At 41.3% G+C, this 10,230-nt stretch overlaps 1 protein-coding gene across 1 annotated transcript; it reads left to right on the top strand.

Annotated features, from left to right (window-relative positions):
- The first annotated feature begins 8,550 nt into the window (after nucleotides 1-8,550).
- LOC134338607 (hydroxycarboxylic acid receptor 2-like) lies at nucleotides 8,551-9,597 on the top strand. Its single transcript, XM_063034581.1, has one exon. It carries the CDS (start codon nucleotides 8,551-8,553, stop codon nucleotides 9,595-9,597), a length of 1,047 nt encoding a protein of 348 aa, XP_062890651.1.
- Nucleotides 9,598-10,230: the final 633 nt, after the last annotated feature.

Here is a 10,230-nt window from a genome sequence, read left to right as displayed (position 1 = left end):
CTAAGATTACCCACAACCAGCTACACTCATTTAGCTCATTTACGTGTTGCTAGAGAATATGATGCCAACATACACACAAGCTCATTGATCACATGATGGATTTCTGTGGAACTTTGTCAGGATCAAAGTGGACGTTCTAAAGAAATAGGATGAGTGTTTTGATAAAGAAAAGGGAAACCTGCCTAATATTACACTTTGAATCATCTCCACTAAAAAAAAGTTGTGTGTTCATTAATTAATCAAGTTTGTTGTAATTTGTTTTATAACCAATTGTTTGTCGCAAGCTATAAAAGCATTTTGAATAGATTGTAATCAGTGTATGCATTTCTGATATTAACTTCGCACCTGGGGGAATTTAGTTTGTTGCTGCTGCTGTTTCATTGAAATGTGTAACACACAGATGGCAGATAACGCATTCTGCCTGTGCTGGTACTTTGAAACAGATTTCCACCCAGTGCCACACCTCTTCTCCATTACGCTGCTGTGTTCCTCCTTTAAAAAGATGTCTCTAGTTTTTTTTTTCCCCTTCTGGAAGTGATTATGGGAAGTTATCAAGTCATATGCAACATACACAAAATTCTGGAGCAACTCAGCAGGTCAGGCAGTATCTATGGGGCGGGGGGAATAAACAGTTGACATTTGGGCCAAGACCCATCATCAGAAGAAGTGAAGCTCAAGATTTGTAGCATCTGCAGAATTTCATATTCTGTTGACCAAATCATATCCTGTGACTGGTGTGTTTTCAGATATTTTGGACTAATGTGCAGCAGAGCCTACTGCGAAATCTATATTATTTGCATGGATTCAGAAACTGGGCATTTTTTTTTACTGATAGCTGAAACTAGTCAAAATCAGCTGAATGGTGTGGTAGATATACCAAGGCAATTGTGTCAAAGTTTGCAGTGCTGGATAATCCTCTGTCTGGAACTGTCTGTACAACTGAATACCAATAATACTATTGTCATATGTTCAATTTTACAGCATGAGAGTTTGTGCAAGATGGGTACTCCCAGGAGTTTGAAGCCGCTCGTAGTTTCCACTTCAGTGTCACAGACGTGTGTGCATAGTGCGATTTCTCCTGAAGTCGATAATCAACTCCTTTGTATTGTAGATATTGAGGGAGAGGTTATTTACTTGGCACAAGGCCACGAGCTCTTCCACCTGCTCTCTGTAGGCCATTTCATCATTACTGGTTTATGAAACCCACCACTGTCATGTCAGCAGTGAACTTGACAATGTGATCACCCGGATGTTGAGCCTTGAAGTCATGTTTGAGCAGAGTGTCAGCAGTGGGCTTAACACACAGCTCGGGGTGGGTGCACCGGTCCTGAAGTTAATGGGGAAGGAGGAGATGGATGGGGATGTGCTTCCTGACTACCTGTGGTCTGTTAGTTAAGAAACCCAACACCCAGTTGCACAGTAGTGTATCTAGATCGAGAAGTTTGCCAATGTCTCTAAGCTTACCAAGCAGTTTGTAATCTCTCTGTAGCAAGTACAAAAATAAAGATAAAGATCGCTTTATTTGTTACATGTACATCAGTGCATTGAAACATACAGTGAAACTCATTGTCTGCGTCATCGTTTGCGAGGTACTGGGGACAGTCCACAAGTTCCTCCATGCTTCTGCTGCCGAAATAACATGCCCAGAACTCATTAACCCTAACCTCTGAATTTGGAATGTGGAGTGGGGGGGGGGGGTGAACTAGAACATTTAGATGTTTCTACTCTTCACGATATTTAAAAAATGATTACAGGTTTGAAACAATGTTGAACAGAATTGAAAGAAACCCATCAGAATAATGTTGCCTATTTTGGGAGACTGGCATGGAACAGATATGGCTAACTCACCGGTGAAGTCTAAATGTGATGAGAACTTCATTGCTGGTGAAGTTGTCCAGGTGAGGAGAACACATCGGTTTACCTATAGTATTCTGTGCAGGATTCAGAGGATTTTTATGGAAACCACATTGATGCTACTTCTTCAGTACTTTGAAGTGCCTCCTGTAGGTTGTCCATGTCTCCAAGACAAACAGGCAGGTGGGAATCATGGTAAACTTGAGCATGGAAATAATAATGAAGTCTTGCCTTCAAATGATCCTCTCTCTGTGGACCAAGGAATGAGTGAGCACATTAAAGGTGTTGGCGGATTTTGCAGATTTGCTAAAGGCTTAAATGAATGTACAAGAAGTAATCAGGGGAATGTCACAATGTCACTCTCTTTTTGCCAAGGAAACTGAACACAAATATTGGGAGATCATACTTCATTGATATGGGCAGCTGTGGAGATCATATCGGGAGGGTGGAGTATAATGTGGATCTTCTTATTTGAAGGTTTTGGAAGTGTTTCCGAGAAAGTATATTAGACTTGAAATGTGATGATTATCTTATAAGGAGAGTTTGGAAGACCCGGAATGTATCTGCTGGAGTTTAGAAAAGGATAAGGTGAATTGATTAAAAACATAAGAGCTCACGTGGTCTTGACAGGATGACTGTGGAAGGGACATCTCTTCATTATGAGAATCCAGAACTAGAGATAACTTTTTAAAATTAAGATTTTCTCTACTTAAGACAAAATGGTGCAACCATTTTCAAGCCCATGAATCTTTGAACTCTCTTCCTCAAAATCTGTTGAAAGCTGAGCTTTTGGGTAACTTTAATGCAGAGAAGTATAAAATGTGTTTGAAATGCTGCTGCAGTTAGACAGGAATACCGGAAGAAAGTTTACAAACCAATCAGTCGTGACCTTAAGACATACTGAAGCAGGCCTAACTCCATTCCTAGGAACGGAGCACTGAAGAAACAGTCCATAATGATTTCACTGAAAGCAGAACAGGCACATTGGGCTACATAATGTTCTACATGAGTTCTATTCAAAAGGTTCAAAGGAACATCGAAACAAGCCCGATGCATTTTGGAAACAAGTCCTGTGGACTGATGAAGTTAAAATAGAACTTTTTGGCTGCAATGAGCAAAGGTATGTCTGGAGAAAAAAGGGTGCAGAATTTCACGAAAACTACCCTTCTCCAACTGTTAAGCACAGGCGGTGGATTGATCATGCTTTGGGCTTGTGTTGCAGCCAGTGGGACGGGGAACATTTCACTGGCAGAGGGAAGAATGAATTCAATTAAATACCAGCAAATTCTGGAAGCAAACAGGTGACATTTTGGGCCAAGACCCATCATCAGGACAAGTGAAGCTGAAGATTTGTAGCATCTGCAGAATCTCATATTCTGTTGACCAAATTATATCCTGTGACCGGTGTGTTTTCAGATATTTTGGTTTAATGTATAGCAGAGCCTACTGTGAAATCTATGTATTACTTGAATGGATTCAGAAATTGGGCATTTCTATTTACTAATGGCTGAAACTAGTCAAAGTCAGCTGAATGGTGTGGTAGATATCCCAAGGCCACTGTGTCAAAGTTTGCAGTGCTGGATAATCCTCTGTCTGGAACTGTCCGCACAACTGAATACCAATAATACTATTGTCATATGTTCAATTTTACAGCATGAGAGTTTGTGCAAGATGGGCACTCCCAGGAGTTTGAAGCTGCTCGCAGTTTCACTGCTGTGCCACAGACGTGTGTGCATAGTGCGAGTTCTCCTGAAGTCAATAATCAACTCCTTTGTATTGTAGATATTGAGGGAGAGGTTACTTCCTTGGCACCAGTCCACAAGCTCTTCCACCTGCTCTCTGTAGGCCATTTCATCATCATTGGTTTATGAAACCCACCACTGTCATGTCAGCAGTGAACTTGACAATGTGAACACCCGGATGTTGAGCCTTGAAGTCATGTTTGAGCAGAGTGTCAGCAGTGGGATTAACACACACCTCGGGGTGGGTACACTGGTCCTGAGGTTAATGAGGAAGGAGGTGATGAACGGGGATGTGCTTCCTGAGTACCTGAGGTCTGTTAGTTAAGAAACCCAACACCCAGTTGCACAGTAGTGGATCTAGATCGAGAAGTTTGCCAATGTCTCTAAGCTTACCAAGCAGTTTGTAATCTCTCTGTAGCAAGTACAAAAATAAAGATAAAGATCGTTTTATTTGTTACATGTACATCAGTACATTGAAACATTCAGTGAAACTCATTGTCTGCGTCATCGTTTGTGAGGTGCTGGGGACAGTCCACTAGTTCCTCCATGCCTCTGCTGCCAACATAACATGTTGAAATCATTAACCCTAACCTCTGAATTTGGAATGTGGAGTGGGGTTGGGTGGGGTGGTGAACTAGAACATTGAGATGTTTCTACTCTTCACAATGTTTAAAGAAATGATTACAGGTTTGAAACAAAGTTGAGCGGAATTGAAAGAAACCCATCTATGAAACACAATTTATTGCCAGTCCATAAATTAGGTTGAGTGTTTGTGAGACTGGTAGGATGGATCTTCTGGCTGCTGGAATCTTCTGGAACCCATTCTGCAACTGCATTGTCAGCTTGTGAACTGCCTGGGTTATGTACAGTTGACAGGAATGGAGCCCTGCATACCATGGAGATGAACTGTGTGTAAAAAAGTAAAATTTTACCAGATTGAGAAATGTGCGTATTGGAGATTCAAAATATCCAAAAGCACTGTATTCACAGAATATATTGTGCTGTCTCCAATGATCATTTTCAGAAGAATCCTGGAGATATACTTAAAAAGGAGTAACCTGACATGATTCTGGTAAAAAGGAGTGGTAGTTACTGGAAATCTGTTAAAAGTGCTAGCATTTGCATGATGGGTTGACTGGCCTTCTCGTGGTGCCTGATTCTACGAAAGTGCAACGTCCTTAAACCAGATTACCCAATATGCTCTGTTTCCCTTCCATATTCCAAAAGAGTTACGGATTAGTAAATTAATTGGTTACATTGCTGTAATTGGGTGGTGCCAGCTGGTCGGGCTGGAAGTGTCATGGTCTGGTCTGTTAACAACTCATCTCACTTAATTTCCTTTTCCCCGTGTTCCACCGGGCTCCTTGATTAGGGCACTTGATCTTCATCCGAACCGGTAGGATAAAAACCCTGGCTTACAGCTACTTGGGGCGGGTCCATCACTGTAGCCAGGGCGGCGATGAACTTTCCGAGCTGCCAAGAGTAAGGGACCATCTTCCGAGCCACCAAGAATAACAGACCGTCTTCATGAGCTTCTCCGTGTCAAGATACATAGTGTCTGTTGTTGTTTGTTTTTGTCGTCTTGTGTCCAGCTGAGTGTTGCCAGCCGTTCTACTGCTGCTCTGAGCCGGGATGAGAGTGCTCTGTCATTGCTTTTTGTCGTCTCATGTCCAGCTGAGTGTTGCCTGTTGTTTTGCCACTGCTCCGAGCCGGGATGCAACGGTCTGTCATTTTGTTTTGAAGGCTCCAAGTCCTAGTCCAAGTCAAGGGGCCGAGTCCCAGTCAAGTGATTGCTGGCCGTTTGGTGCTTCATGAGATTCTCCTTGTCAAGATACGTATTGTCTGTTATTGTTTGGTTTAGTCGTCTCGTTTCCAGCTGAGTAGGTTCAGCCGTTTGCCGCTACTCTGAGTTGGGAATTCTGTCTCTTCGTGTCCCAGTCCAAGTCCAGGCTCTGTGTTCCAGTCAAGTCCAAGTCCAGGCTCTGTGTCCAAGTCTAGTCTAAGTCCTGGCTCTGAGTTCAAGTCAAGTCCAAGTCCGCCTCTGTGTCTAGTCTCCGTGCCTGTGTCCTGCACTTGGGTCCGCTTCCTAACAGGAAGGGCCTGTTACCATACTGTATCACTAAACAGAATAAAATTAAAAAGGTATTAGAGAATATTCAGGGGCAGAGAATGAAACCATTATAACAATGTCCTGGACTCTGGGCATGATATGGAGGATGATTAGATTGCTGTCACAGGGTAAGAGAGTTGAATTCCTGCCTGCACAGATATTTGTATTTGTGAATTGTAGGAATCTCGAGTTCAATGTAGGTATCATTTATTGCACTGAAGGCAGCAACCACTAAAAGTAAATCTCTCACTCAGCTGAGTTTCTATAGTTCCAAAACTGGAATGGGTTAAAACGTTACAGTGGGCATCCTCCAATTCTTCAGCAGCTGCAGTACTTCCTGACAGGGGTTACATGGTTACCCTCCAGCGATCTGACAATGATGATCATCATCACCATGGAGAAAGTCGCACAGGCAGAGTTCAAAAGTTCAAAGTTCAAAGCAGATTTATTATCAAAGTACATACACGTCACCATATACAATCCTGAGATTCATTTTCTTGCAGGCGTACTCACTAAATCCAGAATAGAATAATAACCATAATAGAATCAATGAGAGACCGAACCAACTTCAACCATTTCAACCAGTGTGCAAAAGACAACAAACAAAAGAAATAATAATAAACAAGTAAGCAGCAACTAGGAAGAACATGAGATGAAGAGTCCATGAAAGTGAGTCCATAGGTTGTGGGAATATTTCAACGTTGGGTCTGGTGAAATTGTGTGAAGTTATTCCATTTGGTTCAAGAGCCTGATGGTTGAGGGGTAATAATTATTTGTTAACCTGCTGGGGTGAGTCCTGAGGCTTCTGTACCTTCTTTCTGATGGCAGCGGTGAGAAAAGAGCATGTCCTGGGTGGTGGGGGTCCCTAACAGAGAGATTGCAATTCTAGATTTAGTGTTGTGCAATGAACCGGATTTTATCAGGGACCTCGAGGTAAAGGAGTCACTCGGAGGTAGTGACCATAATATGATGTTTTAATCTACAATTTGAGAGGGAGAAGGGAAACTCGGAAGTGTCAGTATTACAGTTGAACAAAGGGAACTATGGAGCTATGAGGGAGGAGCTGGCCAAAGTTCAATGGAACAATACCCTAGCAGGGATGACAGTTGAACAGCAATGGCAAGTGTTTCTGGGAATAATGCGGAAGGTACAGGATCAGTTCATTCCAAAGAGGAAGAAGGATCCTAAGGGGAGTAAGGGGAGGTCATGACTGACGAGGGAAGTAATGGACAGTACAAAAATAAAAGAGAAGAAGTATAACATAGCAAAGACGAGTGGGAAGCCAGAGGATTGAGAAACTTTTAAAGAGCAACAGAAGGTAACTAAAAAGGCAATACGCGGAGAAAAAATGAGGTACGAAGGTTAACTAGCCAAGAATATAAAGGAGGATAGTAAAAGCTTCTTTAGGTATGTGAAAAGGAAAAAAAATAGTTAAGACCAAAATTGGGCCCTTGAAGACAGAAACGGGTGAATTTATTATGGGGAACAAGGAAATGGCAGACGAGTTGAACAGGAACTTTGGATCTGTCTTCACTAGGGAAGACACGATCTCCCAGATATAATAATGGCCAAAGGACCTAGGGTAATGAATGAACTGAAGGAAATTTATATTAGGCAGGAAATGCGGCCAAAAAGTTCTATTCAAAAAGTTCAAAGGAACATCTAAACAAACCTGATGCATTTTGGAAACAAGTCCTGTGGACTGATGAAGTTAAGATAGAACTTTTTGGCCACAATGAGCAAAGGTATGTTTGGAGAAAAAAGGGTGCAGAATTTCATGAAAAGAACACCTCTCCAACTGTTAAGCACGGCGGGGGGGGAAATCAATCATGCTTTGGGCTTGTGTTGCAGCTAGTGGCATGGGGAACATGTAGTGCGAGATGGAAGAATGAATTCAATTAAATACCAGCAAATTCTGGAAGCAGACATCACACCGTCTGTAAAAAAGCTGAAGATGAAAAGAGGATGGCTTCTCAACAGGATAATGAACCTAAACACACCTCAAAATCCACAATGGACGACCTCAAGAGGGACAAGCTGAAGGTTTTGCCATGGCCCTCACAGTCCCCCACCCTAAACATCATTGAGAATCTGTGGATAGACCTCAGAAGAGAAGTGCATGCAAGACGGTGCAAGAATTTCACAGAACTAGAAGCCTTTTGCAAGGAATAATGGGCGAAAATCCCCCAAACAAGAATTGAAAGACTCTTAGCTGGCTACAGAACGGGTTTACAATCTGTTATACCTGCCAAAGGGGGTGTTAATAAGTACGGACCGTGCAGGATGCCCAAACGTTTGCTTCCGGCCCTTTTCCTTTTTTGTTATTTTGAAACTGTAAAAGATAGGAATAAAAAAGTTTTCTTGCTTAAAACATTAAAGAAATGTGTCATCTTTAACTTTATGCCTTTTGGAAATCAGTTCATCTTTTACTCGCTTAGCTATTCACAGTAACAGAAATTTTGACCAGGAGTGCCCAAACTTTTCAATGCCACTCTATTTGTAAAGTTCTAAAAACCATCTGAGCAGTTTACCTTCTAGGCTGCTGCTGCAACACTCAACTTGCCTCACTTCCATTATGATAACTCTGAAATTCTGTACAATGTGCAGAATTTGTAGGAATTCATTTTGCAAATGGATCAGTTTAGTAAGGAGCTGTTGGTTCCGGTTCGCAATCAGCAACCACGTGAACAAATAACCACTAACTACAGATAAAACCTTCCTGAATATTCTGGGTTTGTTTTAGCTACACCCATAAACTATGACACGTTGTGGAAATACTCTTTAATAGACTGTGTCCTTTTGCTTTCTCCCACTCCTCTTGCAACATTTCCAACTCTCTCCACGATGGGTAACGAGACTCATGTATGCCCTTTAGTGAATGACATTTATTCAGCCTACAATCCACCGATACTTATTTTAACATTTATCTTTGGATTAATTGGAAATATGATTGCCTTGTGGATCTTCTGTTTTCATGTTAAATCCTGGAGACCGAACACCGTCTATTCACTGTGCCTGGCGATTGCCGACACTCTGCTAATCTGCTGTCTGCCATTTCGAGCCGATTACTATGTACGTGGGAAGAACTGGATATTTGGTGATGTTGCATGCCGTCTGAAGGTATTCCTGATATTTCTGAACCGGACAGAGAGCGTTGTTTTCCTTATAGTTATGGCACTTGATCGCTATTTCAAAGTGATCCATCCTCACCATAACGTGAGCAAGATCTCTACCAGGACTGCAGTGAAGGTATCACTCGTTCTCTGGTTTCTAACAATGTTGATTTGTTTGCATTTTCTGATAGAACCTCATACCTTCACAGATCATAATGTAACTTACTGTGAGCCATTTAACGTAACTCAGCCTCTAAGCCCCACAGCAATTTGGACTAATATTATATTTATTGTTTTCAAGTTTATTTTACCGGCTTCAGTGATCCTGTTCTCCACGTGCTGTATTATCTGGAGGCTAAAGCAGATGAAATCTGAAATGAGGGTTAAATATCAACGAGCTATGAGGCTTGTGATAGCTGTGGTGGTAGTGTTTCTCATCTGCTTCCTACCCAGCAATATCGCTGTAATAGCCGTTTTAATTTCAAACAATTTAGAAGACTGTGAGATATTTGACGTCTGTGTTCAGATATTCTACAATACATTGTGCATAACCTATTTGAACAGCGTGCTGGACCCAGTTATTTACTTCTTCTCAAGTTCAACATTTAAAGAAACTTTGAAGAAAGCTCTTATTACTCATAATCTCAGATTCTTCAGATCAGGAACAAAGCAATCATTACATCCAAAGCAAGAAATCCAACAAGCTGTTGAACCTGAAAGGTCTTCAGTCTGCAACACCTTTGCTCACTTTCAAATGGAGTCAACAGAGAATATATGAAGCTCAGCCAGTTATCTGCGCAATTTTTTCATATTTCCTCAGGAACAAATGCGGCGATTATGGGCTGTATGAAATTACTTGCATTTATCCTATCTCTCTTTCATTGGGGCTATGATGACTGATCCCTCAGGTTTCGAGGATGAAGTTTCTAAGATTACCCACAACCAGCTACACTCATTTAGCTCATTTACGTGTTGCTAGAGAATATGATGCCAACATACACACAAGCTCATTGATCACATGATGGATTTCTGTGGAACTTTGTCAGGATCAAAGTGGACATTGTAAAGAAATAGGATGAGTGTTTCGATAAAAACACTTTTGATAAAGAAAGATTTGAAAAGGGAAATCTGCCTAATATTACACTTTCAATCATCTCTATGAAAAAACGTTTGTTCATTAATTAATCAAGTTTGTTGTAGTTTGTTTTATAACCAATTGTTCATTGCAAACTATAAAAGCATTTCGAATAGATTGTAATCAGTGTATGCATTCCTGTTATTGATCTAACACTTTGAGGAATTTGGTTCATTTCTGCTGCTGTTTCATTGAAATATGTAATGCACAGATGCCAGTTAACGTATTCCTCCTGTGCCGGTACTTTAAAACGAATTTCCAACCTGTGCCATGCCT

Source organism: Mobula hypostoma, chromosome 27 (genome assembly GCF_963921235.1).
Source record: "Mobula hypostoma chromosome 27, sMobHyp1.1, whole genome shotgun sequence".
In the NCBI taxonomy this organism is placed as follows: Eukaryota; Metazoa; Chordata; class Chondrichthyes; order Myliobatiformes; family Myliobatidae; genus Mobula; species Mobula hypostoma.
Note: the sequence above shows the minus strand (reverse complement) of the source record. Positions and strands in the feature narration are given on the sequence as shown.

What these genes read in the sequence shown, in the direction of transcription:
- LOC134338607 (XM_063034581.1), top strand. Translation starts at nt 8,551, where the DNA reads ATGGGTAACGAGACTCATGTATGCCCTTTAGTGAATGACATTTATTCA.